Source organism: Mytilus galloprovincialis, chromosome 10 (assembly GCF_965363235.1).
Source record: "Mytilus galloprovincialis chromosome 10, xbMytGall1.hap1.1, whole genome shotgun sequence".
Classification (NCBI taxonomy): domain Eukaryota; kingdom Metazoa; phylum Mollusca; class Bivalvia; order Mytilida; family Mytilidae; genus Mytilus; species Mytilus galloprovincialis.
The window spans coordinates 72231002-72247899 of NC_134847.1; the positions used below are offsets into that span (position 1 = coordinate 72231002).

Here is a 16898-nt window from a genome sequence, read left to right on the forward strand (position 1 = left end):
GGGTATGCAGTTATTCCACATAACTTCTCCTACAGTTTGAATGCTAGGAATTTTTCTCTCTGTTGTATGTTTGTACATATATTGAAGGTGTGCACGTGGTCAGGATTTTTATTGATATTTGCTCTTTTGGGAGATCATAATTAAACTTTTATAAATTTTTTTGAGTATTTACTTGCCAAAAAAAAAGAATTTCCAGATATCTCCTTCTACAGTTTAAATGCTAGGAAGTTTTTACTTTGCTGGCTGTTTGTACGTACGTTGAAGGTGTGCATGTGGTCAGTGTTTTGATTTTTTTTTATATTAGTTCTTTTGGAGATAGTTGAACTTTGTTATTTTTGGGGTATAAACGGTTAAAGGTTAAAGTTATTTTAAAACAACACTTTGCATCTGCGGGGGCATCAGTTGTGTCTCCCAAACACCATAATATCTCAAAGGAAGCCCTACATCGACGTAGTTATAATAAAGATTCTTTAGAGTGGAGTGCGGGGGCATCACTGTGTCTACTTTTATCCTGAGTCAAAGATGCCTCAGCTAGATTTTGTATCAAAAATGGTTTGATAAGAATTCCATCGGTTAAGCTTTTATGGGTGAAACGCTCAATCGCTGCCTAAATTTTTAAGCCTATTATCTTAAATTACTTTCTATTGAAGCATTACTCATTCACATTTAACGCGTCATTACAACACAACATATTTTATCTTAGTAACACAAATATTCCATAAAGTGTAAGCTAAAATGAGTTAACATATTTTATACTGTCTCAATGTTTTCATACTGTATTTTTGATTTCTAAAGTCGCACTTAATACAGGAGAGAAAAAACAAGCATAATAAAATGATGATTACTTTTTAAAACAAACATTTATGTAATCGTGTGTTTACATCAATTCTTAGCATCCATAAATCTCCACTCTTAGTCCAGGATTTCCTCCACTGTGCCATGATAAGGGTAAAAACCTTACAAATCTGGCACTTACTGGTGATGTGAGATAATGCTTTACAACTGTATCGTAGTTAACACTGCCAGCAAAAGCCTAAAATAAATATGAATAATAGAAATTATACAATCATATTAACTATTCCACATTTCAATTCGATAATTTCTCCAATAATTGCAATTCACAATAGAAAATTTCCTTTATTTGTCCCCTAAATAGAGCCGTGTGGTTGCACTTTGCTAATTGCTATTCACAATAGTAAGTTCAGCTGTTTCACAAACCACACCTATTTTTTGGGAGATAAATAATTTATTAGATTTGAACAAGAGATACTCTAATTATCAACAGAAAACAAGACAAACAAATAAAGAAGAGGGAGGACATGTGCATTACTAAACATCTCAATAAAACGTGAGATAAAGGATTATTTGTCGTATAGGATATCAATCTATGAAAAAATGCAGCACCTTGTGGCCTCCTGTCGAGTCTTCAATATATTTGAAATTGTTTCCATCTGCACTGTACTGTACTGTATAAGTCAATGTGTAATAGGAAGATGATCTGTAACCCTGAGTGGCTACTGTGTAAACTTTCTTTATTTCACCAAGATCTACCTGTAAAGATATAAGGGTTTTATATAACTACTATTTAAACACTAATAATCAACTAGCTTGTTGGAGAAAAATCTAATAAACTCTTCTTTCATTTTCACCTGCGATTTTATTTTGTAAGTAATATGCACAATCGTGAGTAAAAGATATATTGATGAAATGGAAAAGTGTATTTGTTTATACAAAATCTGAAATTATTTATTTTATATATCATATAATGTATATTTTGTACCAAAAAAAAAATAAACTGTTGTTTTAGTTCACATATTTATAGAAATATTATTTAACACAGCTGTACTCAATTAATTAGGATGTTCTGTGTAGGCTTTGAATGTTTACAAATATTCTATCTTCTCACTAGTAGGTGCATGTTTTCCCGTGTATATTAATCTCGGAAACATTGATACAATTAAAATTTGGATCTTTATTGGATTTACAAAGATTGAGCCCTTAGTCACTCACAATGTATATCTACTGACATTTGCATTTCAATAAGATTGAAAAGAGGGGTCTGCTGTGAATATACCTATTTACAGTATCGTTTCAATTACACTACTGCAGCGAAAACATATAATTTGATAATGAAATAAGCGGATTGACGTTCCGTCCACAGACCTGTAGCCATGACCCAACTCCAGCCCCTATCCATCCGGAACTGCCCTGTAATCGTCCATCAGCTGCATTTTTTGTACTTAGCGTATAATGGGCTGACATCTGCGCATCTGGAATAGTCTTTTTACTATTCGCAATACCGAAGGGGTTAGTTGGACAATCTGATAGATATATGGATAAAATATAAAAATGTATTCAATATATTAATTTGTTTTACTAACAATGTTTTTAAAAATCAAAAGATTAAAAAAAATAAGAACTTTAAGTGAGGATACTTTGGATAAATGTGTGAGCCGTCATCTTTTCTCATTTTCATTTCAGTTTCTCTCAAAAAGTTAACTACATATGAAAAACTCTTATAAATATGCTTTCCAATTATAAATTTTGTTTATACACAATAATTGAAGATAATAGGTATAGGACTACGTATTCGGGCCCGGTCATAAAGAACAGTAATATATATATATCAACAAAATAGTTCTTACGAAGAGGTTTAATTTTGCCAAATATTTAGGTATGTTTTGGTATCAAATAAAAGCTAAGGGACTTAGATCACTACAGATAAACTTATAATAGATACCAGGAATAACATTTCACATTTACGCCAGACGTGCGTTTCGTCTTCAAATGACTCATCAGTGACGCTCGAATCAAAAAATGTATAAAAGGCCAAATAAAGTACGAAGTTGAAGAGCATTGAGGACCAAAAATTCCTAAAAGTTTGCCAAATACAGCTAAGGTAATCTATTCCTGAGGTAGAAAAGCCTTAGTTTTTCATAAATTCAAAGTGTTAACAGTTAATTTATTTTTATGAACATATCAATGATCACTCAAGTCAACACTGAAGTGCTGACTACTGGGCTGGTGATACCCTCGGGTAAATAAATCTTCACCAGCAGTGGCATCGACCCAGTGGTTGCAAATAAACTCATACCCGTATGCATAATGTTTTTTTTTTTTAAAGTGGAAGAACATAAATAACCTGTTTGTTAGACCCGAAGTGTCTGTATTGTACAATCAAACTTTCGGGAACTAGTACGTTATAATATGCAATTTAAGATATGTTGATGTTTTCAGCAATGTCAGAATTATGCATAGATTAACATGGGTTGAGTGTCACTTTATTTGAACTCAAGGTATAATTGCAAAGAATGCTTAAAGTTTCCAAATGTAACATTGAAAGCAGTTGATATTAGTAAGTGGTGTTGTTTCTACAGCTATTATATGTATTTTTCATTTACAAAGCGTCTTTTATATACTAGTATCTTGTTTAGAGATTTTTGGTTCAGTAATCATGGTCTTTTGTATGCATACAATGCAATCAACATTATGTTAGCATTTATCATTGTGAATTGTCTTTCTTACTTGTTTCACATAATGATCCACCATAATCCTGTAAGCATGTGCAGTTAAACCCATTAAAACCGTCTGTACATGAACCTCCATGTTGACAGGGATGACTTAAGCATTGGTCTCGTTCTGAAAAAAATATACAATAACCTACTATTATTGTGTTCTAATTGTAATTTACTTTAGAAATATATCTGCTTTATTTCTTCTGGTATAGCCTTTACATTTTTTTATTATGGTTTAGTCTCGAAAACTGTTCCAACAAACAAGACTTCAAAGTTGAAACACCTCAAATTGTGACCCTGAACCGGCGTATCAAGAAGCTTAATTTTCTCTGAACTGGTAAACAATAAAACTTCTACATTAAGGGGTGCAGGTGAGCAAATCGAACAAGCCTTATTGTTGAACTAATAAAGTGAGTCACCCTTTTATCGTTTATCTTAATCTAATGTTATTTGCATACCTCGAATATCAATAGAAAAACTTCCATCTGCATACTTCCCATGGTGATCAGTTGCCCGGATGGTAAATGTGTACGTTGCATCCACATCGGGTGCCCGACCAGTTATTCTGCCTGTTTTAGCATTAAGATTTGTTCCTGGTGGTAAATGACCAGATACCAATTGATACGTGATATTTCCACCATCTGGATCCTGCAATAAATCATAAAACATCTAATAGTAGTTCCTTTCACGTATTTATATTGGTTCACCTCTCCTTTAATATATCCTCACAGTGTTACTTGTTTGTAATTGTCGAATGTATTGTATCAGTATTAATAACAAAGGATTATGCAGCAAAGTTTTCTTACATTATTGTAATTCAAACAATTAACATACTAAGTAAGACAGATTTTGTGAAGGGATTAACCTTAGGTAGTTCTTGTTTGTTAATTTTGTGTTTTGCTGCAGTTACTAAGACTAAAATTTGTTAAGAAAATATGTATTTACATTATTTCATCTAGTAATCAAGAAAAACGCGTGTTAAAACATCAAATACCATGCTTATAAAAAGTGAATGAACAGAGAATTTCAAATTTTACAGTTGATATCCATTTGTTTGATGTGTTTGAGCTTTTAATTTTGACATTTGATTCGGGACTTTCTGTTTAGAAATTTCCTCGAAGTTCGCATTTTTTGTAATTTTACTTTGACTGATTTTTTATTTCAAATTTGCTAAATTTACTCACTAAAGCTTGAACCGAGACAGATACCACCGATCCAGAGAGAAATGTCCCAAGAGTGCCGTGTACGGACTGCTTTGTCCAAACTGGTGGCAAGCTTTTCACTTTCTGCAAATATATTTAATTTAGCTGTATATAAAAGTTTAATATGATGAACTTGTCTTAAGTCTTATTTTCTTGGTAAAATTAACCACTGCATATTATTGTATTCGTCAAAAACCAAAATACTGTTTTTTGTTTACTTCTCAAAAGATTTATGAGAATTACTGTTTAGTATTTTACTGAACATATCTGCATATATAACTTCTAACAGTAAAACGGATACAATACACGCATATTCGTATTTGTCAAATTTGCTCTTAGCAATATACACGCTTTCCCATTTCAAATACAAAATTAAACAACTAAAACTTTTTTGTCCATACTTTATGAAATGGTCTTTTAGGTTTCTAGAGAGAAAAAATGTTTTAACTACATACATTTACATCGTCCAGATAAGGAGTTAGCATTTTTCCAAAGTCCCCTTTATGTATGATTGTTATTCGGCTGCCTCTAAAGAACGGAATAATAGAGCAAAAACACGCCATCACTTCGTATTAGTTACTTAAAGGAGACGCGCCATAAGCAACATTTAGTATATATCGCCATATACATAGTTCATTTGTACTTAGAAATTGTACATATTTACTTTTGAGATAATTTTACATGTAAACGGGAATAAACCCTAATTAGTATTCATTTGATTGGGGGATGTACCAAGTTCCTAGTAACAGATACTTATAAGCGACACAAAACAAATTTCTAATAAAAATGTGTCGTTTCTCAGTCCTTAAAAGTTTAAATCTTTTCACGATGGCTGCAATTATGCTTAACGGTATGTGCAACTTTATGATGTTACCTCTTGTTGAACTATTAAAGTACAGGTTACCACACCTTTAGCAATAATAGTAATAATACAAACGCTAAAATTTAACTGCTGTGTACCTGAATGAATTTTCTTAAATCTGTTCCAGATATGTAAACGGTTCCACCTTGTCCTGGTTCTAATATGACATCACCTGCTGTTCCCGCCTGTAATAAATCAAACAACAAGCTAAACATTCCTTTAAACAATATTAGATCTTATATCAGAAATTATACTGTTCAAGGTAGGGATCGCAATGTTAGGTGGTTTGGTCAGTCTCAAATATCAGGGGTTGTTATGACCCTAAAGACTTTTTATGTGTATCATTCAATTGGTTTTGACATGACAAATAAACTCAACATAGATACAAGGAGATACAAACAAGAACATAATATATTCTGTAAGATGGGATCTCAACCATTTCCAAATATGTTTATCAATGTCAAATGACAGGGAGTTAAATAACCTACTAGGAATAACCCTATTTACATGTATCTTTTATTCGTGTTAACATACGAATATGTCCGACGTCTGGAAACTCTGGCATTGGTTAACATTAGACTAGTAATTTCATAAGTTCATTTATATTTTTTTGAAGGTTAGTGTGACTTCCATTTTTCACTTAACTAGTAAGTCTGCCTCCTATTGCGGGATTTTTCGCTGCGTTGATGACCAATTGGTGACCGTTGGCTATTTTTGGCTCTTTGGTCGGGTTGTTGTCTCTTTGACACAGTCTCTATATGCCTTCTCAGTTTTATTATGGGAATGAGATCTAACTGTTTGGCTGATATTCTATCATTTTCACATGGCAGGGGATAGGGTTGACATCTGGGCACCAATTCTATATCTTATTGAATTCAAGTTTTTTATGTCAAATTTGGAAAAATGTGGTTAAAGGATGGGTAACTCAAATGGTATTGTGATATTTATGTAACATACTCAAATAACAGCGGGTGGGCATTATCTTTATAATATCCTAAGCATCGTACAATGTATCTTTACAGTTCAAACAAGAACTTATGTGTGAATTTCAATTGTTTTCCAGTAATAAAAATAGTTCAAATGGTAAAGGTATATTAATCAATTCGTTTTGACATGACAAATAATAAACTTTAATGTTTATGAGTGATAACATTAACTATTTGCAAGATATTGCATCATATGAAAATAGCAGAAGCGCGGAAGACTCCTTTGGTACTAATCCTATATATTATTCATTGAATATAAACATATCTAACAAAGAAAATACATGGTTTAAGATAGTATTCTCGATCGTATTCGAGATAACAAACATCATCTATTGCCTATGGTTGGGGTTACCCCTGGGTTAGCCTTATGAAAAGGTGATGGTGGCCTAATTTTGCAAAATACGAATAAACACGAATGTGTCCATATTATATGGATCCCCATTCGCACTATCATGTTCTATGTACCTTGAAATTAGGGTCAAAACTCTAATTTGGATACAAATAAGAAAGATCGCATAGAGAACATGTGCACTAAGTTTCAAGTTGATCGGACTTCAACTTCAGCAAAAACTACCTTGAACAAAACTTTTAACTGAAGCGGGACAGACGGACGAACGGACGGACGCAGATACCGAAAAAACTAATGGCCCTAGGTGGGCATGAAATTTCAATGGTTGAAAACTATATTGTTAATTTCATTGTAATCCAAAACTTTGCAATTAACAATATCATAATAGCATTCATAACTTTGTTCCAAAATTTGAAGCATCAATATTAAAACTTAAATTCATCTAATATTAATAAATCCTGAATTATATATCACGTAAATTAGAAAATGCTGTATGGGAGCATACGTATGATATGGAGATAACATTTTTTCCTAATTTCCTTCATGCATGACATCATTTTAAATCATGTAAATAAGAAAAGAATTAATATAATTTTGTTTTGCACGAAAATTCGTACTAAGATTATTACCAGTATTGAAAAGTGTATAACAATACAATTTAAAGCTTCCGAACTGAATTTTACATTTGGTTCTGTGCTGTGATGTTACAGCACTGTCCTATATAAAAGGGAGGATTGGCCGCTTACAAAATTGCGTAACCTCGCCAAATTATGTATGTTCCTATCCCAAATCAGGAGCCTGTAATTCAGTGATTGTCGCTGGTTTTTCAGTCATATTTGGTTTTCGTTTAAATCTGACTATTGGTTTTTCTATAGTCGCAAACTCTTTCCATAATCTTTCCTGACGAGATTAAATTTTTAGTGACAGATTTTTTTTTATAACTAATTTTATAACTAAGGAGATCTGTAAATAAAGATGTTCATCATATAATAAATATCATAAAACATGTAATATTATTAAATAACAATAATTGTATCCCCTTACCTCAAATGTTAAATCGCCTCCTGGATCAGCGGATATATTAACATTGGGATAGTCTATTTGGAAAAAACTGCAATGACAGAGAAAAACATTTTTCTTTATTAAATAATCATAGTTATTTAAGTTAATCTGTATAATAAATAAAAACTCTTAACTCGAGGACTCTATTTTAAGTTGATGCAGTGTGGAATAATATTCGGAAAAAAACATCATATTTCAAAACAATGTAAATAGATTTAAAATGTGTGGAAGAAAAGTAAATGATGTAATTTTCTAAATTATGCTTTATATGACCACTTATGTGAATTTAATTATATAATTTTAACATTACAACTCACCTTCCGAAAACCAAACTTGGAAAAACTAAAAGCAGTACAAATATTGTTGTCGCCATTTTTTCTGTTAGCTTTCGTGTACCTTCCACATAAGATCCATCAAAATCATCTAATTTGCATATTTATTAAAATCTAAGGCGGTTCGGATACATGACTGACAGTTTTAACAGTTGCAAATTCTTATCTGATGCAAACCGAATTCCAGAAGCAACAAGGAAGCTGGTGTAGTTTTATACAACGGAGCGTTGACAGAATTAGATGGTCCTTGATATGTCACGATAAAAGCTGTGCTGTATCAATTAATATATTTATGGTATTATCTTTATTTACACAACTTAAAAGCTATTATTGTTCATCCCTCCCTAGCAACTGAATGATGTCCCCAATTTAAGATGTCTTTCATATTTTCATAAAATATTATGTTTCTAAAATGAAGATATTGTATGTTTTTCTGATATTCTTTTCAAAAAGTGCAGCTGATAATGGGTGAGTTCAAAAATTATACGTTAAACATATATTCAATTTATTATAACGAACTATTATGACATATAATGTGCACGTTTATGAAACTAACAAAGGTTATCATGGGCAAAGTCGACCTTAGGTGGAATTATTTATTCTTTTAGGTCTCTTTTGATAATGTTTCAAAGTAATTATACATTCTTATTTTTTAATTTGCTGTGTTTAAGCAATCATGATCGGTAAAAGTGAGCAAACCAAATTTTTTAATTGTTATTCTCATGTGCACTGTGTCAATACCGCTGCTTCTCGATTCTAGTTCCCAAGAGTATTCATCCACTAAAAAATAAGTTTGTTCGGTATTGACATGATTAACAACACTGCTTCATTAATATATTGGTAAATGTAGAAAACTAATTTAGATGCTTTGGTTCCAACTCCTTCAGGCAAAGTTAACAATGGTTGGTTTTGCCATTAATGCCTTCTACTCATTTTGCCTCTCAAATACTAATATTCACGTATTAATACATCTTTTGACTTTCATCTTTTATGGGGGTGGGGTGGGGGAGGTAGTGTTTCTAAATGACAACAACAACAACAATGAAAACATTACTACCATAGCCTGACTTGGTAAAAACTTGAATGATCTGAAGTTTAGCCGTTATTCATCTGTAAAAATACAACAAAGTTTTTTTTGTTCTTCTTCTCAACTGTAACCAATTATGATGTTGAAGCTATTTGTTTTTATTCTACATATTTTGAAATAAGATATAACAAACTTAAATGAGTATATCTATAGGTGTGTGACTTGTTACTGCATACACCATTTATTTTTTCTATGTTGTTTTTTTGTATACTGTTGTTTATCTTTTGACTCTTTTTAAAATACGTGCCTTTTGTAAACGATATTGTCAATTCGGTTTTATGATTTAGGGTGTTGGATATCAATGTACCACATTTGACAGTAAAGGCACAGAATTCAGGAAATATGACGCTCCAGGTACAAATTGTAACAATGTATTATATTATATGACATAATAATTCGTAAAGGGTGCACGAGTTTCAGTGCAATTTTCTTTCAAAAGTCTCATCCTTTTTTTCAAGTAATAAAAAGAGTCAAGTAAAATAAAAGAAAAGAATATTTAAAACTTGAATATCCCGAAATCAATATACAATGTTATCTTTTGCAATAAAAACATTTGTTACCTTAGAAAAAAGTAAAGATGAAAACTACTAGCATCATCAAATGAATATCAAATAATCAAATTAAAACGATTGTCAAATATCGTTGCAAAATGCATTCATCATTCAAAAACTTGTATAACATCCTGCATGTGTCTTGTAATAATTGGTATACAACAAGTACTATATAAATAAATACCATATAACACTTGATAAATTAATATCAACTTATATTGTAGTCTGGCCTTGCAAGAGATTTGTATCTGGAACCTGGACCAGGCGGTAAAGTTGTATTTGATGGAGAAGATATTTTAGAGATCATTAAGGTAAAGATATCTATTTGGTTAATTGATATGTAATCAACATCTAGTTGCAAATTTGTCATGCATAGTCCTATTAATGAATAAAAATTAAAATTAATTCAATTGTCTTTACGATAACGAAGGTCGACTTACAAAACTAGAATTTCAATTACCACAGGAATAGGAGAGAATTTTAAATAAAACCTTTGCCATTTATGGACACATCAAAGATTTGTTACAAGGGCACTAGATCAAGACACATACCCTACACGAGGCGTTGGATTTATTGTCCCTTTTTCGATTAAACATAACTAATTACATATTTATTTGAAATCCCGTTCAGTCAAAAGCCCGTACATGCCATTTCTTTAACAAAACTTTTTCTCCTGGATTGAAGAATTCTGATCACCATATTTACATATACTAGTTCCCTAGTTAACATGTGTTGTCTAATACATATTGCAATTTCCGTTGCACTTTTAATTAATTTTGACTAATTTTAAAGAACTTCTATCTAATATAATAAAACAATGCACCAATATTTACCATCGTATCTTTATTTCAACGTGATTGACTCTGTATTGTATTTAACGTTCTCAAATTGAGTCATAATTGTGGGTTTTAGCATTCAACGAATCTTGTGTTAATCATATTAGGGTAAATTTCTACTGTAAACACCACATTTAGTGAATAAATTGCCACTTTGTATTCATGTATCGCACTTACAATATTAACAAAGTTGATGCTCACATGCTTTAAATTTTAAAAATAAATTGTAAGTCTGACATTCCATGTTCTCACAAATATCACATCCTTTTACATTACATTTTTAAATAACATTTTTAACAGATGGCAAAAACATTACCTCCAGTGTGGCTACCTCATGCGCATAACGGATTCTTTGGAACATTTGAGGGAGGACAACGAATCCATGTTAAATTAGAGGCAAGAGTAAGTATTGTTAATATTTTCATATTCTTAATGTGCATTCAAATACATTTAATTTTCAAAAAGTATTAAATATATATAGATTTTGGAAAACATCAAGCATAATGGGAGATCCTTTGTCTATTTGTCTTTTTGTGTTTCTTTGATTGTTATATAATGATTACAAAAATGACACAGTGCTGGGTGCTGTACCCTTATTTTTGACATTTTTACCTATTACGTCTGTTTGTTTTGTTAACACGTAGTTGTAAATAAAATGAAATTGAATGCGACTGTCATACAAGTGAGAATTTATCTAGCTATGAAAACAGGTTTAATCCACAATTTTCTTCATAAAAAAAAAAGATGCCTGTATATGACAGTTGTTAACACTCGTTTTGTGTGTTTGAGCTTTTGATTAATTTGCCATTTGTTTACGGAATTTCCGTTTTGATTTTTATGGGAGTTCGGTATTTGTGTTATTTTACTTTATGGGTGAGTAAAAACGAGTGATGACGAATATGTATAGTTATAATTTACTACACATAATCGGTTGATGATTTATTTGCAGGATCCGGAAAATGGACCATTAGAATACAAATTGGTTGCCGGAGACTTGCCAACTGGTATTACTCTTGATGTGACGGGTGGTTATATAAATGGAGTAGTTCCTGATATTGAACGTTTCTACACATTTACCATTAGAGCCATAAACAATCAAACGAAATATGCTGACTCGGTATTCAAAATGGAAGTTCTTTGTAAGTCATCTAAGAAATGTTGTTGGTCAGAAAAAAACTCAAACTTACGATAAGATCATCAAATCTGTTCAAATTAACAACATCTCAAATTAGCAAAACTCTATGTTGCATCTATGTGCTTTCATGAAAAGTGATTGTTTTTCATTTTACATGTTTTAGTTGTATAGTCATCAATTGAATCAGTAAAATTAATAGAGAATATGTGATGGCCTTTTTCAAAATCATAAGGATTATATGGGTGTCTCAGGGTGTGATATTGAAAAACCCATATATACACTTTATTATATATTTCAAATAGATGTGGGGGTTTTTCACGGACGTGTAGCCCTCACATATAGATAAACATATACTATAGACCATACAATCTTTTTTTATAATGAATATCAATTGTTATTTTTGTTAAATTAGCATCAAAAGTTGATATGTGTGTTGTTTTGGGATTAATTGGGGTTTCTTTTTTTTTTTTGTTTTTTTTTTGCTTTGACATAATCTGTATTGGGTTGTGACAAAATGAAAAATAAAAATATTTTATTGAATTCAAATGGACAAAAAAAAGCGTATAAATCAAACAATTCTTTAGTTTAATTCTTATGAATCATTAGTATAACTGAAGTCATAAAATTAATTATAAACAATAATTTGAATTTGGATGTTATCTGGTATCATTCGTTTCCTCTTTTCCAATTCATTTTATCAAGTTATCTCTAAAAAGTATTTAAGTAACAATGAATTTAATGCTGATCTTAAGAAATAAATGATCAAAATTTTAAAACCAAAGAAAAAAGAATATGCTTTCGATCAAATGAATGACCACAACCTTTTTTATTGTAGCACATGACAACTGTAAGTCTAGTCCGTGTCAGCACCATGGTTCATGCATAGATAACAGCAACAACACTTATACATGTGTTTGTCCTGAACCTTACAGTGGACATAGCTGTGAAATAGGTTAGTTATTATATAGCGCATTCTTGTTTACCTTTTTCATACATGATATTACAAAATAAACAGAAAGGAAATTTTTCTTTATAAATTAGTGCTATTTTTTTTTTGAAAAATTTTGTAAATGCTCATTGGTATTCCTATTGGCTCCAATTGCGCCCCTAGCATTTCGACAGAGTTGTCCCTATATTGTTATAAATCATAATTTATGACCAACTGAGTAAAACTCCGTATAAATTGCTTTCTTTCAACAGATTGCAGAAGTAATGCCTTTGGTGTACGATATAAAAATAAAATACCCGATGCTCAAATGTCAGCTTACTTGTCACAGTCGACTAAACTCGCATCGAATGGAAGATATTCAGGGAGTAGTTATTGGTGTGGAACAAATGACAACTCTTGGTTACAGGTCGACTTGGGTAAATTAATGAAAAATTAATATTACAAATAAAATATATGTTGAAATTACTTTGCAAATGTCAAAAATAAATTTTTATTTTTAAGGAAAACATATTTATCTGATGCAGGGAGTTACTGTATTTCATGTCGAAAGCAATGACTTGAAATTCTTTTGAGATAATAAGATAGCTGATACCACAAAGATTTCTGTCATATGCGTAATGAATAAAGAATCAATGTTATTTAGACACATACTACAAAGAATATATGATAGAAGGGGATTGAAAAAGAATACACTTATTTATCACAACAAAAACAAAGAAATAATTAATATTAAATATAAATGTAAGTGTTGATATATCCAACTGCTGTATAATGTTCTTAAAATATTTTTCAGGAGAACCAAAGACAGTGTACAAAACACTTTATCAGTACATAAACAGCAACTTTTACACAAATGGCTATACTTTGTCTGTCAGTTTAGATGGAGTGCACTTCAACTACGTCAATGACACAAGTGGTCTTCATGTAATTACTTTGATTTTTTGAAATTAATAATGCGTTTAATTGAATCGATTAACTTTTTGTATACCTTTATCTCATCGGTTTTGTGCTACCAGTATTAAAAATGTGTCATTCGGTCACTTGTGTAGAGTTAAGTTGTTTCGTTGGCAATCATACAACATCTTTTTTTTATATTGTAACGTCATAATGTTCATTGAAAAAGGATGCATTATACGATTTTATATGACGTACGAAAACATATGATCTGACCATATACGAACTATGCTTTAAAATGTCTTTGCAATGAAACAAATCGAGAATTCTTTCTTTTAAAAGAATCTTCAAACGATCTGGATTAAGCCACATATTAAATAATCTTATATTAAAAGAATGCAGTCGGTACAGAAATAAAATTGAAATTTCAACTTTCAACTTTCAACTTTCAACTTTCAAACATTTTATGTTTCAGACATTCAGCGGCGGACAAAGCACTTACACAAACAGTTTACCTAGTCCGATACTTGCGAGATTTGTACGATATCATCCTAAGGGATACAAAAGTGGATACTATCCCTGCATGAAAGTCGAACTTTATGGATGCTAAATAAAACTGCAGCACTGAGACTTATTATTGTTACTTTTCTAATTGCAATTCATTAATTATATGTATCTATACGACAGTTGAATATTATCTTAGTTAAACTTTTACATGTTTAAAATAATGGATAATATTTTTATTTGTTGAGAGATGATACAATGTGTGCAATGGTTGGGCAATGCATTAGGATCACAAATTTCGATAAAAACTATGAAAACTCTCTTTTCACTCAAATATTTCAACAATGAGTTAAAGATCCCAAACCTTAGGGCATGAAAATCAAAACGAATCCTTGTGTCACTTAATATGATTCTATTTTGATATTCATCCATTAGCTTCCACTTTAGTGATTTTGGTAGCACGAAGAAATGAATCAGATATTTTCAACGCCATTCGTACATTATACTATTATAACATTTCGTTACACTTTCGTATAAAATAAGTTGCAACTTGAAACCTTGTATAACCCTAATTTGGTGAATTATTGAACGCGGTGACAATATCTTGGAAGATATTAAAGATGGTTTTAGATTCCCTTATAGCTGTGTTGGCTAAATTTTTCGGAATTATCATTCCTCAATGGTCTTCAATCTTTGTTCTTCATTTATGCAATTTAACAATCATTTTCTGACAACCAGTAGTTTTTATTTCTTTGTTTTGGAAATGTAATCTTATTGGACCATATTTTTTATATCACCTAAAATGCCGTTCCAGACAGTTGAACCTTTGAATCTGTGCGTGCGTTTCATTTTAATTTTCCCCTGCTGATGAACTCCATGGCTTTGAGTGATGTAAGAGATAAATCCCCGTTCAACTTTGTGAATCATTTCTGAAACTCCCAATCTCTCTAAGTTCAAAACTCCAGTTCAGTTCTAAGAGAGAGAGTTTAAACATCACTCCGAAATGAACTGACTATAATTTTTTTTTTAAATTAAAATATATAACCGACAATAATATAATTGCAACTTTCTAAATTAATTTAACAAAGCATAAATGAACAACATTTAATCAAATATACCGTAATGAAGACAAATGTTTCATAAAAAACAAGACGTGTTATATAATAAGACTTTTACCCTTATCTTCGTCGTATTATTGTATACTATAAATCATTTGGTGTCTGATATATTGTATAGACCATCTTCCGTACTCATATACATTTATTTTATTTTTTTATCACCGAGGTCATGACAAGTGATCTCCACACAAAAAACTGAACACCAGTTTATCATCTATCGTTACATGAAACACTAAAGAACATTCATAGCAATCAGGCCAACAGACTCAAGCTTATTTGCGCCACGGAATCCAAACCCTTAAATTATTAGGAACAACTCAGAAAACATCTTCAATCAAGAGGATATAAAAACAATATACCACTAAAGCTTGCAGTAAGGCATAAGGTCCATCACGATCTGCTGTCCACAATTTACTGGCTACTTATTGAAAATGATTTTCCCTATCAGACCTGCGTCCATCAAATCCTGTTAATGCTATCCAAGATCCAAAATATCTCAAAGATATACAAGTTACTCCCAAAGAATAGGAAAAAAAAGAAACCTCTAAAATAGGCTGTTACAAACAATGCAGATGGAGGCATTTGTAAGTGCTGTAACATCGCCAATACTGAAAACATTCTAGCCAGCTCAGTAATTAAGCATTGATAAAACGTCTATGTAATAACCAACTGTAAAACGAAAAAAATAATTATATAATTACTTGAGGATGTTGCAAGCTCAAATATGTTGGCTAATGCAGAAATGAATTTAATATCAGTCTATATAATCATCGATCAATTTATAATAAGAAAGAACTGCTAACATTCTTTATAAAATTTCACTTTTCAAATAATACATGTTAACCAAAGATAGTTAAAAGCAGAACGAAAAAGATTGTGTATGCATGTGCTACCAACTCTTAAACCTCATGAAAAAGATAAAAAAAAAAAAAAAAAAAAAAAACATATGGTAAAAAGACAAAGGAATAAATCTTGACGGCTTCATGCTATTTAACTAACATGATTATATGTCTTTGGTCGAAATAGCATTGGTGTTACCTGGATGCCTGTATGCACCTGATGAAGCTAGTTGGTTTATCGTTATATTGCGAGAATATATAAAGTATACAAAATAGTTTTAGAACACTCATTAACGTGTTATGAAGTATATGTGAATTATTATAAGTATGAGGATGTGTGTGGTAAGTGTGAATGAATAAACGTTCAAATGTTGTTAAACACAAAATATAAACGCAAAACAAACTTTACAAAGATCTCAATTTAAAAAAAAAAAGAAGAAAAGTGTATTCAACAGCAAAACGCTATTTAATGCTAGTTGTTTTTTAGTTTGTGATTGGGTTATCTTCATAATAACAATAGGAAGATCTAATACAGACAATCCGCACAGCCTCACATCAGTGCGTCCTTACCGACACGATACATAACATTTTTTTTAATTTTCTTTCAATGAATAAATTTTTTTTTCTAGAACTATGATTAATCCCTCGGGTCTTTATTTCGGATAAACCATAACAAT

At 31.1% G+C, this 16898-nt stretch overlaps 2 protein-coding genes across 2 annotated transcripts; one reads left to right on the plus strand and one right to left on the minus strand.

Annotated features, from left to right (window-relative positions):
* Positions 1–841: 841 nt before the first annotated feature.
* On the minus strand, positions 842–8450 carry LOC143048312 (uncharacterized). Its single transcript, XM_076221934.1, has 9 exons — positions 8294–8450; positions 7959–8025; positions 5678–5764; positions 4700–4801; positions 3974–4163; positions 3526–3639; positions 2164–2321; positions 1405–1551; positions 842–1033 (listed from the first exon to the last, which is right to left on the minus strand). Exons 1-9 carry the CDS (start codon positions 8347–8349, stop codon positions 890–892), a joined length of 1065 nt encoding a protein of 354 aa, XP_076078049.1. The 5' UTR covers positions 8350–8450; the 3' UTR covers positions 842–889.
* Positions 8451–8631: 181 nt separating this feature from the next.
* LOC143048313 (uncharacterized) lies at positions 8632–14390 on the plus strand. The gene is made up of 9 exons (XM_076221935.1): positions 8632–8776; positions 9683–9749; positions 10171–10257; positions 11083–11184; positions 11732–11921; positions 12753–12869; positions 13118–13282; positions 13660–13790; positions 14236–14390. The coding sequence occupies exons 1-9, from the start codon at positions 8721–8723 to the stop codon at positions 14368–14370; spliced, it is 1050 nt and encodes a 349-aa protein (XP_076078050.1). The 5' UTR covers positions 8632–8720; the 3' UTR covers positions 14371–14390.
* The last annotated feature ends 2508 nt before the right edge of the window (positions 14391–16898 follow it).

What these genes read in the sequence shown, in the direction of transcription:
- LOC143048313 (XM_076221935.1), top strand. Translation starts at nt 8,721, where the DNA reads ATGAAGATATTGTATGTTTTTCTGATATTCTTTTCAAAAAGTGCAGCT. An exon ending in ATTCAAAATGGAAGTTCTTT is followed by an intron (nt 11,922 to 12,752) that starts GTAAGTCATCTA and finishes TTTTTATTGTAG; the next exon opens with CACATGACAACTGTAAGTCT. An exon ending in TGGACATAGCTGTGAAATAG is followed by an intron (nt 12,870 to 13,117) that starts GTTAGTTATTAT and finishes TTCTTTCAACAG; the next exon opens with ATTGCAGAAGTAATGCCTTT.
- LOC143048312 (XM_076221934.1), bottom strand. Translation starts at nt 8,349, where the DNA reads ATGGCGACAACAATATTTGTACTGCTTTTAGTTTTTCCAAGTTTGGTT. An exon ending in GAGGCGATTTAACATTTGAG is followed by an intron (nt 5,765 to 7,958) that starts GTAAGGGGATAC and finishes GATTTATTACAG; the next exon opens with GCGGGAACAGCAGGTGATGT. An exon ending in CTGTCTCGGTTCAAGCTTTA is followed by an intron (nt 4,164 to 4,699) that starts GTGAGTAAATTT and finishes GATTTATTGCAG; the next exon opens with GATCCAGATGGTGGAAATAT.